Here is a 16,055-nt window from a genome sequence, read left to right as displayed (position 1 = left end):
AATGATGTTTCTTTCTTCCTTCGGCACATATGAAATGCTGTTTCGGATCATGTTCATGCTTGCGTTACCAACATACTTTACATGTTTCGTGAAATGCGTTTGAAAAATTGCGTGTTTATTATGCTTTGTTTCTGTCAAATCAAACATTCAAGAATTGTTTCAACACACTGACTGAGCTATGTTTAAAGAAATATTTATAAACTGCACATTTCACAAAATAACTTCCATTAACGCTCCCTGATCATCATTCTCGAGTAGCTCACTGGCCAAACATCAGTCCCTCCGTAAGATGTAAACCAAGACATTGCTTTTGGGTCGTTAGCATTCATGTACCGAGCGTTTAAATTCGCATCGTAACATCCTGCATGCCACCAGGCACCTTCCCGAACCTGAGCACAGTGTGTATTGCTCTCATCATCATTATCCCGGTCTTTGGTCGAGAATTTCCTCCCTTCACTATACTCCAATTGATAACTTGCATTTCCTTTATACTCTCCAACATCCTTCAAGACGTACTGCTCGCCCTCACTTCCTATTTCGAATGCATCAAATTGCACTTGGTTTGTTGGTTTCGTGAACACCATCATTTGCTGCAACACATAACACCGCACAAATCATGAGATACCAACCGCGGAGATTCATTTCTGGAACGCACTTGTTAGCAAACCGAACGCACTGAAAGTTTGAACCGAATAATGTGTCTTAGTTGCGCAGAGGGGATTTTTGTGCTGATTTTATACTGTTTCCCGTTTTGTTTAGGAATGGAACGCTGAAACTGGAATATGAGGAAATCTACAATCAAACTTGACCGTCTGCTTTTGGCGAACATTGTTTTTGATAAGCCAACTGCTTCGCTGGTGTGCTAGCAGCTGTTATTCGATTGATAAGCAGCATCTTTCATCCAATGCTAGCCTCGTTTTATTTGTAAAATCGGCAGCTGGTGATCGCAGCATTGCTCTTGATGCACAACAAACACACATACCCGTTGTGAGCAGTGCTCATGAAGCATTCATATTCATATCTCTTTGATCAGTTTCTGCGCATGAGATAAGCTTGTTGATTTGGGGCTTTTAGGCACATATCAAACATAAGGGTTCATTGAACTCACTGGTACAGACACATTTGCGCTGACTTAACGGATCGGAATGGATTTGAGTATCATATAGGCTGTAATGGCGAGGCACTGGCTCTGCGCTCGGTTCTATTTGCAAATTAACAAATGCATTATTATGTTCATTTGCAAATTATGTTCATTTGCGACGCGTTGGCGCTCAGAATGGATGATCATTCTAAATTCTTTCCATGTATGATTTGCATTATCAAAATTCTCGTACCATATCTTGTTTCAATGCCAAGCCGTAATAGCGTAATTTTGAATAATATCGCCAAATTTAAGTAATGCGGAAAGTAATAGCTTATTTTTTCTAGTTTCTTTTTTCAAAACAACTGTTTTCTGGTTATTATTTCTCTTAATTATTCTTCTTTCTATTAATCTCCTGGAAAGGAGCTGAAATGCGCAAAATTTCATGACAGTACCACGGATTTTAGGAAAGATCAAACAGATTCCACTCAAAAGACACCAGCGCTTTAGTACATCTTACTCTTTGCATTTTCAAATACCATTCCTACTGTTGCTGTCACCCAGCCAGCCAGTGACCGACACCAACCAATGTACCACCTCGCTGGCCTCGCAGATGCCGAGGACATCTTAACGAATTTATTAAAGCTGACAAGCCGACCGCTCGCTGCGCTAACCGCGAACAAAGTGAAAGGCTTGCAGCTGACCAAACCACGAACGTCGCGAATGCTGCTGCCCCGGCTCGGACGGTTCTGGTTTGCCAATTATTGACGATTATCGCCTGAAACATATGTTTCGGCCTTTTGGCAACCCAATGGAAGGTTGCCAGTGAGAACCGAAACCGAATGTGTGTATTTTTTTTCTTTATTTTTGCAATACAGAAGACACCAGACTCAGTAGCTTAGACCTGAGGCGACATTCGACCGACCGACTGACCGACCGACCGGTGAGTGTATCTGTGCCTGCGTGTCCGCATAAAAGACACCATCCCCAGTAGTCTAGGAGAGAAGAAGAGTGCAAAACGGAGGAAAATAAAACCATTTCGATTGGCGTCATTGGGTGCCACGGTAGCATCTCGAGCATCAGAGCATCATTCTTCCCTTTTTTTTCTCAAGCGGTCAGCATCCAATCCTTCTCGATCGCTGCGCATCCGAACCGTGTGGCCGTGCGTGATGGCCACCCTCCCCCGGGGGGAGGGAATGATGGGGAGAGATTTATACTCTTAAATCAATCAAACATTACTCGCCCTGACATGTTCCATCTGTTTCGTGTGTTGTTAGTTTGGCCGCGATCGAGTTCAGTTCGGGTAGGGGGAGCGGAAGCGGGATATGACAAGTTGGTCATCGGTTGCGTCTTGGTTTGGTGTTGCTTCCCTTCTCCCACCACACCACACTGCAGTGCCACTCGAGGAGCGGAAAATCGAACCAACGAACGGCCAACGAACGTGACGCACAGAACGGTGGCGTGGTGGTGATCGCTGCACATTCGGTGTCGTCTCTTCGTTCGTAAAGAGCAAAGGTTTACGCGCGCGTTCTGGCCCTTTCCACTGGTGATCGCTTGGCGGCTGTCGATTTATATCGCTCATCACGGAATGGGGCGGGGGGGTCATCGAGCACTGCACCCCTTCGCCACCCCCCTTAGCATGAGTGCACTACGGTTGCACTATGGCTGACGGTTTTGTGGTTCTGGTTCTGGTGTGTGTTTGTTCATCCCGTGCTACCACTTCCCAGAGAACCACTTTACACCTCGTTGGCCACCGTATGACGTCCACGGTAAGGTGGTTAATACCTTGGGCACCTTGACATCCCCAGCTGTCCCCCCCCCGTAGCACATTGGAAGAAGAGCAAACGGATATGCGACTATAATCCATTGCGAGTGTGAAATCCGGTTGGCCAACTCCGTTCGGCTCCCGTTTGGCATTTGGTGACCCTCTTATCCTTCCCTGCGAAGGGTGGTTTTTTTTTTCAAGGATTAAATATAGTTTCCGTGGCCTTCCCTTTCTCCTCTCCCGATGCACTGCTGGAAACTGGGCACCTGCATGCGAACCAATTTCGATCACTCCCTCACTCGCTTCGTTCTATTCGTGTTTTGGGAGCAAATCTTTGCCAGCTGCCCAGGGTGGTCGAAGAGGTGGGGCTATTTTTATGTGTGTTCGCACCGGGATTATCGATTGGATTTGGGGAGGCGAGCGTTAGCGATCGCCTTGAGCACCAAAGTGAGAGAGAGAGTGAGTGGATTTAGAGTGCCGCTACACGCTAGCGTTTGGCACGAGTTCAAGGGAACGATGCAATTATCCGTGCACCGCGATGCAAAATGAAGCAATTGCAAGGTGATTCTTGTCAAGAGAAATTACCTCCCACGGGGCCTCTGGCTTGACGTAGGTTTTCCTTCCAATTAGCAGTCATAATTTGTAGTGCTGGCCGAGCACCCTTTTGCTACCAGTTTTATACCGCGTCTCGGTCAAGGCAAAAACCATGATTTGGCGATTTGACGACGGTGCTCTTTGAACCGTCGTTATCGTGTCGTTCATTAGGCGAACGTTCATAAATAATGAGGCCAGATGGTGATCTTGAATTGATCTCTAAAATATTACTAATCGATAACTGATATTTTGTGTATGGCGGAGTGGCTGAACGGCCAAGAGACTGAGCATTTGTATGTCGGGCGGATTTCACGGTGCGGTGGAGGAGAAGAGCTGCGGAAGATGCTGTAGATGAAGGTGAATTTCGGATAAAGTTAACGTTTGTGCTTAGAAAGTAACATCACTCCACTCCATCAGAGAAAATACGTAAACTGATACTCGTTTAAAAAAAAGCATCCGTTTTTATTGTCGTTTCGATTCGCCATCAGCGGATTACGCAACACCATTAATCAACGTAGAAACTCTATTTATCTCCCGGATCATCATCCTGGAGAAACTCAATCCTTGCCATTTGGAATTGAATGTAAACCAAGTCATGGCTGTCGAATCGACAGTATTCAGGTACTGACCGTTTAAATTAGCACCGAGACAATCGCCGTGCCACCAGGCACCTTCACGGATTTCAACACAGCTATCATGTCGCTCGTCGTCATTATCGCGATCCTTTGTCGAAAATTTCTTCCCGTTATGATCTTGCATTGCTTCTCCTGCAGTTCCATTGTACGCTCCGACAGCCTTCACCATGAATTGCTCGCCCTCACTACCTATTTCGAATGCATCATAATGGGCGTACTTATAGGTACCGTTGAAATCTTTCAACTCTATCATCAGTTCATGCTTACGCCCCTTCGTTATCTGGTGAATGTTCTCAAGGCCTAGCCAAAATTCTTTCTCTAGATCACCAAAACCATCTTGAAACTCATCCCAGCTGCGGTAAAAGTCCAGTGATCCATCGTAACGATGTTGGATCACGATCCACCCACCACCGTACGCTTGTTGTTCGCAATACACACTGAACGGGGCGCTTTCATTATTCATATGGATCGAATACGTGCCCGAGATGTTGGTTTGTTGGGTCTTGCACGTGGAAAAGATAGGTCCACGTTGGTTTTGTAGCACAGTTTCCACGTTTCGATCGAGTTTATGCAATAACGTATCCTGGCTGGATCGATGTTCGTTGAACTGGTTCTCCAAACTCTCCAACTTGTTCTCCAATGTATGTAACTTGTTCGCCATCAATTCGAGCTTGGTCAGGATCAGTTGCCCGTATCCCGTCGAATTAATGGCACTTGCTTCAACGCATATAACTGCACAAAACATGAAGTACCAAACGTGGAGCTTCATCTCTGGAACGCACTTGTTAGCCAACCGAACGCACTGGAAGATGAATCGGAATGATGTGTCTGAGATGTGCCGAGGGGTGTTTTATGCTGATTTTATGCTGGTGCAAACATTGAACACCACCACTCTGATTCCCGTAGGAATGGATCACACCAACACAAGCATGAGCAAATCTACAATCAAACTTGAGCTCTTGCTTTTGGCGCATTTTCCGTTTCGATAAGCTCATTGTAATGTTGAGCTGATTAGCTGGCTCAGCTGCCACAATGGTGAGGCTTCTATTCGATTGATAAGCACCAACTTCTTTCCAATGCTAACACCGATTTTTTTTGTTGCAAAAACGACAGTCAAATCACAATCAAAACTCAACTCATACGGTTTCTGTGCATGTGATAAGGTTGTTGACTGCTGCCTTTGGTCGCATTTGACCCTGACGCAGCCGTTTCGTTCCAATTAAAAGAAATAATTTGTAAGCTCTCTCAAGCACCCCTGTTATCATCTTAATACCCCTCCGTAAATTCCAAAAGCCATGCTCACTGCCCAAGGCATTTCGACGACAGTATTCTATGAACCACCGTAATCATGATGTATCTTAAGCAAACATTCATAAATAATGAGGCACTTGCCTGTGATCTTAAATTAATCTCTCAAACACCACTGTACACCGACCGACAGCCAGGAAGCAAAGAAGATAAAGTCATTTCTTGTTCTCCTGCCACCTCGAAACACGATAACGGGACGGGGCCGGAGCCTTCTCTCATCCACAGCTCTTCACATTCAATCGCCTCCACCGAAAATCTGCTCCGGGCAGAGTAGAACCAAGCAGCAACAGCAGCGGGAGTCCTTTCCCTCTCGACACCGGTTAACCAACCGGCGCTCTGTGTGTGGGCTGGGATTACCAAGAGGATTGGCAACCGAACGAGCTACTCGGACACTCGGACACTTTATTTATTGTGTTGTGCCAGCTCACGAGACACAAGGAAGACGCACAGGCATAGTCCGAGTCGGAGTGGCGGTGAAATGCTGAATTGGAGTCAATCCTCACGTGGCCCATTCGTACGTCAGTCCGAGTGCCAGCGGGTGGTAACGAGCAAAACGACGACGACGACGACGAGTGCCATTCCCACATTGACCGCCAGCAAAGCAACCAGCGGCAGCGGCACCGAACTGGAAGTGGTACGCGGGCGACGGCTCTGTCTGGTCGCAATCAGCTTTATTTACATCCCCAGGTCCTCAGGTCGATGGTCGCTTCGGGCGGTCCGCCGCTGTTGCTCCTCTATTCTAATCTACATCCCCATTATGCTCCATCAGGGTGCAGGAGGAGGAGAAGGAGGGAGGAGCATCAGCAAAAAGTTTCTACGACCAAACCGAAGGCAATCTCTGCTCCGGGCTGCTGCGAGGCGACTGCGTGCGTCATCATTCCGTGCCGCAACCTCACCAAAAAGGTTCTGTTCTGCACGACCCAGCAGCCATCGATGACGTCATTCGCTCGTGGCGTTACCATGGGCAACCTGTGGCTCCCCTGGGCTGGAGGCTGCGGAGATAGAGAGAAAGAGAGAGAGTGTAAGAGTATGAGGGAGAGAACGTGAGAGAGTGTTAATGATATTGTTGTCCGATGCCAGTTCCTGTTATCAATTTGCCAGAGTCATCCAGAGAGAGCACTGAGGATGATGCCGAGGGACAGAATGGCTTAGCTTTTGATGGCTTTTGATGATTCGAACAAACAATTGAAGTCCTGGTTCAAACATTAGAACGCCACGAGGATGCTGAAAAGCGAGTGTGCGCAAAAGGAGAACTTTCACGACCAACACCAGTTCCACTTAACCTCCCTTTCACCCTCTCATGCCAATCAGTCCGATAAACACTGCTTGGTACACAAGAATCCAACCGAATCAATGACATTGGCGTATTGGCGTCGTGTCCCCGTGTGGCTCGAGCATCACGGGCATGCTTTAAGTGCTTGACCGCACAAAACGGGCCGTGCGAAACCATTTTGCATTCTAACCTCAAATTTAATCGACTCACCGCTAGCTACGGCCATCAAACGCAAAGTGCCCCAGCCAGCTCGGTCCAAACGAAAAGATAATAAAACGAATGATCACCCCCCCCATGGGGTGGAACGCTATAAATTTGTGTCCGGGCACCACCCGGGATCATCATCCTCCCTTGGCCCCTCTATCTAGTAGCTAAAAGGCCTCGGCATAAATTGGCCACCCAGTAGCCGAATCGCAATGGAACCGAAGACACCACATTCTGTATCCAATTTGCATCGCTGGCAGATGTCCACATTCATAGCGATCACATCCCATATTTTGGTCCGGGTCCGTGGGGCTACCGCTGGAGGACGGTCGGCGGCCAACCCAACACGGTCCCGTTTCACACGCAACCGTGCCATCCGAAACCTTGCGGGAGGGTGCCGGTTTCGGTTCGGGGTTTAAAAATACGAATTTATTTTTGGGGTTGTTTTAGGTTTAAAATAACTTTTCCACATGACCTTTTCGCCATAAACATGCACAGATGAGAGAGAGAGAGAGAGAAAGCGAGAGCAGAGCTCGGTCTGCAATGATTGTCTGTGATGTTCAATCGTGCTTTGCGTGCGAGCGTGACGGTCTTGGAACACCCAAAACATCGCCAGATAATCCCAGAAGGTGGTTCGGGGGGGTGCGTTCGATGGAAAATCGCCTTGGATCGTCTTGCGGAAACGTTACGACTGTTTGTCCAACCGCGAAATGCCGGTACGTTGCCCATGCGATGTGATGTGGAATTTGTGAGCAACGTTCAACACAATTAGATCCCGGCGTACGGCGTGCGTTTTTGTGTGCGGTTGACATTCCCAGCGGGGGAGGAAGCTGTTTGGTTCAATTGAGCAGCGATTATGTCACTGAATGGAGGCGCGCGCGCTGGAATGTACAACAGTGCCACGAACAGGTCATCAAGCCCGTTTGTAGCGCAATGGACGTTTGTTCGGTTGAAGGATGGAAATAGAATTCGTTCGAGAAAGCGAACTACCTTTGAGACTATGTTGCTCTATTCGATTAGTTCCAGGAACCATATCAGTTATCAGGTAGCAATACGGAGGAAATAATGTTTGGAATGTATGTGGTTTAGCTGTATTTAGAATTACAGAAATGGAAATTCATGTAATTTTCATGTTTTGCGTTACTTGTTTGCTATTTTCCTAGAAATCCATTATTATCGTATCAATCAAACAACGTTATATGCCAACCTATCTTTAGACTCTTTAGAAGTTTTCCAATCGAATGCCTAGGATTCAATAGCAACTGTTTTTCCCATGGAATTTTATTAACTATCCCTTCGGCTTATGCGAAATCGCTTTATTCATAATCAGGAGCGAGATAAAAGCAGTTTCAAAATGATTCTGTGTTCATGGAAAAGATGATTTTTGAAAGCGTAAACTAAGCATCTGTTTATTTACAAAGCCATGTGATTTTACCGTTTGTATTCATGTTGAAGCTGTGAAACAGATGATGCTAATGGTGTTTGGTAGAAATGATCTATTTATGTAACATCTTCAAAACATTATCATTAGTATTAATTATCATAAATCATTAATATGTATCCGTCTAAAATTGTTGAAGCAACAGCTAATTATTGTTCACTGTTCTGTCTGTTTTTGTCACTGGCGCCATTTGCTGATGAACCTCACAAGATCTCTGTCATATTCATGTTTCTATCATCTCGTTGATTAATCGAACGCTGCTTCATTCGCTTTCTTTCTCCTTCCGCAGATGAGAAATATACCAGCAACGGGCCCCACGATGAAGCTATCCGAGAGCAAATCCGACACGTCGATCATCGCGACACTGTACAAATCGATCAACAACAGCTACCGGCGGCTGTCGAACACGAGCAACGTGCTGCACCGGATCCCGGACATGGAAATCCCGTGCATGGCGATCGCGGACGAGTACGACATCGAAAAGATGATCGCCGAGGGTTGCTTCGCAAAGATCTTCCTGGCGCACCACCGGCCAACCGGTACGACCGTCGTGCTAAAAGCAATCCACACCGAGCTGACGAGCTTGAAAGAGTTCATCCGGGAGTTCCACTACAATTACCAGCTCAGCCACCATCCGAACATTCTCAGCTGCTACCAGGTAAAGTTCCAGACGAAGGAGTACTACGTGTACGCCCAGGAGCACGCTCCGTTCGGGGATCTGGCGGCGAACGTCGGTGCCAGTGGGCTACCGGAGAGTAGCTGCAAAAAGATCGCCGAACAGCTCAGCTCTGCCCTCGGTTTCATGCACCTGAAATCGCTCGTCCACCGCGATCTGAAGCTGGAGAACGTTCTCGTCTTTACGCCCGACTTTTCGCGCATCAAACTGTGCGACTTTGGGACGACGACACGCGAGGGCGTGCTGGTGAGCCGGAACAACAAAACCTGGACCGCCTTCCTGTCGCCCGAGGTGCTCGAGATCGTCAAGAACGAGCGGTTCATCTGCAAGGCGTCGTCCGATTCGTGGCAGTTCGGGATCGTCCTGTTCGTCTGCCTTACCGGTGCGACACCGTGGAAGTCGGCCGATTGGGTCCGCGACGCGAAGTACGCCGCCTTCATGAAGTACCAGAAACGGGAGACGACCAAAATTCCGGAAAACTTTCGGCGGTTTACGCCGCGGTTGTTGCGCGCCTTCCGCCGTATCTTTGATCATCGCGAGGAGGATCGGGCGAAGGTGACGGACATTATGAAGTACATGAAGAACCGGTGGATGGACGGGAAGATCGCGGTATCGAAGTCGGCCTCAAACATTGCGAGCGTTGGGCAACACCAGGGCCAAGGGCCACACCATCAGCAGCAACAGCAGCACACCAGCTCCGATCAGGACTCGGTGAAGTACATCAATCATCGCGAGAGCCGGAATTCGTTCGATGGTCGATTGCGGGCACGGCGGATGACGAGTGCCGGTGCGCTGACGCCTGACTCGGTACCGGGAAGTGTGAGCTTCGGTGGAAGTGGTACCACCGATCAACAGGAAGCGATACGGAGCAAGGTGTGGGATTGGCTCGAGACGAACGATCTTAGCTGCAGTGGTAGCGTCGATGATTTGACCTTCTGGAGCGACACCAAAACGTTGCAGCTCAAGAAACAACAGATCCAGCAGCAGCAACAGCAACAGCAGCACCAGCAACTAAGGCGACAAAGCGTCGGTGGCCTTCAAATTCATCATCATCATCATCAGCAACTGCAGCAGCAGCAGCAGCAGCAGCAGCATCAACAGGACTTGATTACCTTCACCGAAAGCCACAGCCATGGTACGATGTCGACCAGCATCGTGCGAGAATCGCGGACCATTACCAGCACCAGCAGTAGCAATGCGAAAATGTTCAAATGAAATCGTTTCCCTCATCAAAAACCCTACAAACCTCAATGGCCAACCTGAAGTAGTAGTAGCAGTAGCAGCAGCAACCGTTACAGAACACAAGCAACCAGAACAATACGACACGCGGCACACAAATACAGACTTCCGCACCCTGGTGTGATCGGTGTCCGTCGGCGTACTATAACCAGTAGATAGATAGTACATGTGATTATATTAATTATGTGTGTGATCCGAGATGGTGGCGTGGAATAGATTTAAAGCGAGAGAATGAAAGAGAAAAGCAACAAAAACTTACCATCGTAGCCATGTAGCCAACAGCCACCCCAGCAGCTGCCCGGTGGAAGGCAAAGGTTTTTTTTTGTAGAATCCTTTTAGCGTTTGATCGGAGATGAAGATGAAGGAAAGCAAAGGGATGGGATGAGGATAGTGGAATTTTCCCCTAGGCTTAGTGTAGCGTCTAGCGTGTGGGAGTGGAGAACAATATTTTGTAAATTGAAAAGTGCAAACAATAGATGAGAACCTGGCCGACGTGGTAAACACGTGGCGGGCAAAACCAAACAGGGAGGAATTATGGTAGAAAACTCGTTGTTTCGTGTAACGTTGAGGTGATAACGGAGTGGCGGAGGGTATTTATATGGATCTATACATATACATCTATACATATACAGCTATACAGAGATATATTACCGATATATATATATTTAGAAGTCCTAGTTCGAGTCTTAGACGGAATATGGAGGAAAAATAGAAGGAAAGAGAGAGGCGAAGCGAGGGAGGATGCTTCGCAAATCCCTCAGCGTATTCACACATCTCGAGAGACTGTAGGAAGGATTGAACGTAGCCGCATTGTCGTGTGCGTTAGGAACCGACAAGCGAAACAAAGGAATGAAACCGCAAAATTGCTCATCCCTGTATTATCTGTTTTCCAGCTGTAGGTGTTATCTTGTTTTCTGTATTAAGAGAGGGCGTTTGGCGTATTCAGTCAATGCATCAAAGGCGATAAGAAAGGACGATTCGATTCGATCAGGAGGATTGCAACGTGAGAATTCCGCAGAGAAGCGTCAAACCACCGCATCATTGCTCACTACAACCATCAAATAAAGGTTCGCGGATCGACTACATTGTACATACGACCGTCATTACTTAGGAGGATAGGAACGGGGTGGTGTATTAGGGGGCCGGCACCTGACCGGTGGTGGTCAGGGTCAGGTGTGTAGCGAGCTGTTTAGTCGATTAATAAAGTATGTGATAGTGATGAATTGAAATCTGCCCGGTCATGTTGTTGTTATTGTTCCCCCTTCACCCGCTCCAAGATCGATCAAGCTAACACTGTATCGAGGATTCGATTTCAGGTCGAGACGAGGAAGACGAATCGAACCATTTCCATCCAGAAATTGATTTTCGTCAAGCGTCCCACAAACAGACACTAGCGGATCATCGCCACTAAGCTGTGAGTTGCCAGGAGCAGCAGTTCAACTCCTGCATTCAAATTGGTTTGGTCTGCTAGCTGGCAGACTGAGTTATGTCAATGCGAAAACCGCTACGGCAGTGACGCCTATCAGTGAGTGCACACTCGCGCCAGCTGCTTGTTCGTTGAGAGTGAACGATTTTCAGCAAAAACAAAACACAAGAACACGACACAACAACGATGAAAAGCAAACGATCGCTGTTGACAGGATGTTCTCGGGCGAAGCTGTCGGAGTGAAAGCAGGAAGCGCGACCGTGGATCGGCTTTTTGGCGTTATTTTCGCAGAACTCGGGCGTGATTTGCGTCGGAGTGACATCAGTAGCAGGCGAGGGGGCCAACCGGTACTCGGGGGTTGTACGTCACCTCGTTTACAACACGTTATCGATGGCGCGGAGAACTCCTCCGAATCTCCTGTCACTCCAAGCATCAACCGGCAGCGCGATCCCTGGTGTTGTGTTTGAGGTGGCGACGGTTTAGAGCTGCTTTGTGGTGGTAACGGCGAGTTAGAAAATCCCACAACACAGCAACCTCAACAACCACACCACAAAACCCTTGGCGTGGCTTGATCACCACCAGCTACTCGATTGAGACTACCAGGAAGAGCGGCGTTTGCGGTGGACACCATTGTTGTTCGGGTTTCGAATTTCCTTCCACGGAAAACTCCTGGCACACATACAAACACACGCGGGAGATGCGCAAAAATAGTCCGTAAAAGTTAAAATTTCCATTTCGGTCCATCCGAGCGCAATCCTCGACCATTTGCTCTCGCGCTACTCGCCACTGACGTTAGTGGTGGCGTTTGGCCGGTTTTGGCCGCGCAGTGACCGCGGTAAACATAACCGCGATCCACGCCTAACGCGTTTTGGGGCACCACTGTTTGCGAACCAAGCGTTCGAGTCAGGTAGTGACCGCTGCTGCTCCTGCTGCTCCTGATGATGATGCTCTTCCATTCTTCTTCAGCGACAGCGAGACGGGCGCACGCGATGGTCTTTGTGGCTTTGGTGGGTTGGAAACGCGAGACGGATCCTTCACTTTTCACTTTTCACTTCAGCGGTTCACAGTTTGCGTTGACGCCCGGGGAGGGGGGGGGGTGGGTTCTATTTTCGACTGCCACCAACACCATCGACACGCTTCGAGCGCTTCCAGGCGCTGGCGGATGGCGAAGAAACCATTAATGAAGGGGCCACGGCGCAACCGGCCGGTTGTGAGTTGAAAATCTTCACTCGCATCGCGGCCACTTTCTAATAAACGAATTTGGAGACCACCCCCCTTCGCACGATCCCTCCCCTCATTTCCTCCCCAAATAAATGACATTAATGATGGAGCATCGATTTTCAAAAACGTTTTTCCTCATATTTCGCACACAAGATTACCACCGGAGTGAAAGTTCAGGGTGCTGGGGGGAAGGGTTTATAAATACTTCCATCACGGTTCTTGCTCTGTGGCTTCGGATGAAACCGGACCGTACATCAGGCGTGCCGTCTTGGGGCGTACAAGCAACGCACGCAGTGTCTGCCAGTGGTATTTCGAGGAAAATTGTCAATAAATATTAAATCATTCCATGCTACAACCGAAAGGGAGGAGTGCAGGGGATACGTTTCCGTTCGTTAGTGTTTTGATTTTCATTCCACCTCTTTCCTTCGCCATTTCCTGCCTCTCTCTCTCCGTCTGGCATCGGCATGGCGGAAGTATTGATTACGATTCTATTAATTCCGGTCAGGTGGACGCACCCCCCCGGGGGGTGCGTGAGAATGGTGAGAAAGGGGAAGGAAAGTGAAACCAGCATGTCCTGCTGCTGATGCTGTTAAAAGCTTCATCAACGTTCCCCTGTCGTCGTCGTCGTTGTTGTTGTTGTCGCCGTGAGCCTTCCGAGAATTTCCCGGATGCTCGCTGTCACAATCAAGTCGGTTTTGTCAAGGACAGCGCATGGAGACCGGAAGGGGACCATTTTCCCTCGACCGACCAACCGATGGACCGGAGGATGGAACACTTTTGCCCCGCTGGTTTCCGCTCTCCACTTCGATTGCGCATTTTGTTGCCTCCGATAACAAACTTATCCGTGTCAGTGTCCGTGTCTTGCGTGAGGCATTTCCGGGGACTGCCAGGCAACAGGAAAAGTATATCACTCCCTCGCTCTCCCCCCGGTTGTCCTTTTTGTCCGAACAAAGTGTCAACTCGTGGCGTGTGTCTCGCTGTAGCCAAGGCCAAGGAAGTGATGACCTTCTAGAGCTTCCCCCAAAGTTTGCTGACTAAGAGGAACAGATTGACATTTCAAAAATTTTCCAGATTCACTTTCACTCCACTTTCAAGCGGGAGGGGGGAGGGGAAAAGGACTTCTTATCTGCCAGCATAGTCAAGGGACGCGAGTACCATTCCCCAGCCCAAAATGATGATGATGCCGGTGATTGTCGCCGTGGGAAAGGTTCAGAAGGAGTCGGGATCCAATTGAGTTAGTTACAGTGTGCTGCCCCAGCCGTCGGGCAGCCAGGGGAGAAATCTCCATGTACAAATGCTGTTTAGCGATGCTGACGATGATCGACAACCACCCTCCCAATGGCGGCGAATTGGCGAAGAATGGAAAGCCCCAAAAAAAAAGAGAGGAAAAAAAAAACCGAGAGATGATGCAAAAAAGGTTGGAATAAACAAATTGCGAATGCTTTGCAAAAATGGCGTGAAGGTGTTGACAGCAGGGAGGGGGCGCACGTTGCACCGTTCGCAGGGGAAATTAATGTTCGCCGCGTGAAATATGTTGTAAATAGTGTGCCCCATTCCGACGAAACGGACAGCATAATGATGAGCGAGTGAGTGCCTCCGTGCGTGTCGCGTCTGTTTACATTCCTGGCTGACACATTCACGGAATTCACGACCTTTTTCCTGTGGCCGTCGGGTGGCAATCGTGTCGCGTACACACCTGCCGATGATGATGATGATGATGATGAGCCTTAGATGATACAGATGATGAAGAAACTGAACGTATCAAACCTACGATTCCCTCGCGAGACACAGAAAGAGGAAGAGAGAGAGAGCGAGGAAGAGAGGTATTGCACTTCGTCGACGTAAGCGACGAGACAGGAACAGACCCTCCGATGAGTACTACAACCCCCCACCCCCCGGGGTGGTGGTGGTGTACTAATAACTCTATTCTGTCCGTTTCTGACGTGCTGGTCACTGGGGATCGTGTTGCTGCTTCTCGTACAGGTCTCGCCTGTTGGTCTAATGAAGGGAGGAGTAATGGAAGGGAAGGGAGGTGGAGTGATGACGGTTAAAAATAAACAGAACATATGCCAAAACAATTTGTGTATTCGTTGTACGCCACCTCCGCCCCCCCAGCGGCCCAGTACACCCTCTGTGCAAGTCCTTCCTCCGCAAACAAATCGCGAACCACCGGATCGCGTGGAGATCGCCTTGGGGCCGGTTGCGAGCCCCGAAAACCGATCGATATTTAAACACTTTCCAATGCTGCCCCCCTCTCGGTGGTGTGCCCTGCCTGGACGGAGCTTTCCCTGCGTTTGAGCAAAGATTATTTTGCTTTCATCCTTTCCATCTTACGCCAATGATCTGTCTTGCGGTGAGGGAGGAGGATGCGGAGAGAGACTAAGGGAGCAAGTGGGGGTCAAATAAAGGAACAGTTGTTTGTGGTGGTGGTGGTGGTGGTCCTGTGCTGTGATCCTCCCCATTGGATTTTCGATACATTTACCGACTCCGGGGGCCCTCCATACTGGCGCTGCTGGCCGCACCGCACGGCGGAGCGTTGGCGCGTTGTTGGGATATTTATAAATTCTTCACTGCCAAAGGTTAATCGTTTTTGGATAGGCGAAAGGTGGCAGATGGGCATTTCAAAAATAGAAACACCTCGACTGACCCCCCCACCTCCCCATAAAACCTCACTCCCTTGTCTGTTGGCCAGCGCTCACCTCGAACCGTTTTGTTCTCGCCGGTAGCGGGGTGGCCGGTATTTTCGGTCGAACGGGACGAGACGATATGTTCCTGTTCGCCACTGGTGGACTGGGAATGTAGACAGCGGAGTTGGATGGAGGGGCATGCACTTGGCATGGCGGGACGCTCCCAGTCCCCCGGTTGGTCGGTTGTTTTTTGGCGAGCTGATCGTCGATCGTTTATCATTGTAATTGCAGCATGTATGGCATGGTTCGCGGCCGTTTCGCGATGGTTTGGGGTTGGCCGGCCGGCAAGCGGCCGAAGCGAATGCCACCGTGGAACGCATCGCGATCATCCATCTTCCAGCTGCAACATTTGAAAAACGGATCGCGTGAATCCACCTAGGGTGTAGAAGGCACTGGGTGGCATTTGAAGTGAGTCGGTAACGTATGGTTTAGGCTGACTACAGCGCACACCACGTGTCCATAATCGGGGTTTTTTTTGTAGTAGAAAGATGTTGATTTACGTGAT

General features: G+C 48.9%; 2 protein-coding genes across 2 annotated transcripts in view; one reads left to right on the top strand and one right to left on the bottom strand.

Annotated features, from left to right (window-relative positions):
• LOC126581221 (serine/threonine-protein kinase meng-po-like) overlaps window positions 1–11,149 on the top strand; it is a 32,423-nt gene extending 21,274 nt beyond the window's left edge. Inside the window, exon 2 of the mRNA XM_050244730.1 lies at window positions 8,591–11,149. Within this exon, the coding sequence (XP_050100687.1) occupies window positions 8,591–10,192 (1,602 nt within the window). The 3' untranslated portion in view covers window positions 10,193–11,149. The remainder of the gene's footprint in view (window positions 1–8,590) is intronic.
• LOC126576499 (ficolin-3-like) lies at window positions 3,933–5,837 on the bottom strand. Its single transcript, XM_050237793.1, has 2 exons — window positions 5,832–5,837; window positions 3,933–4,877 (listed from the first exon to the last, which is right to left on the bottom strand). The coding sequence occupies exons 1-2, from the start codon at window positions 5,835–5,837 to the stop codon at window positions 3,933–3,935; spliced, it is 951 nt and encodes a 316-aa protein (XP_050093750.1).
• Window positions 11,150–16,055: the final 4,906 nt, after the last annotated feature.

This window comes from Anopheles aquasalis, chromosome 2 (assembly GCF_943734665.1).
Source record: "Anopheles aquasalis chromosome 2, idAnoAquaMG_Q_19, whole genome shotgun sequence".
NCBI classification, from domain to species: Eukaryota; Metazoa; Arthropoda; class Insecta; order Diptera; family Culicidae; genus Anopheles; species Anopheles aquasalis.
The sequence above is the reverse complement of the archived record's forward strand: the minus strand, read 5'-3'. Positions and strand labels throughout refer to the sequence as shown.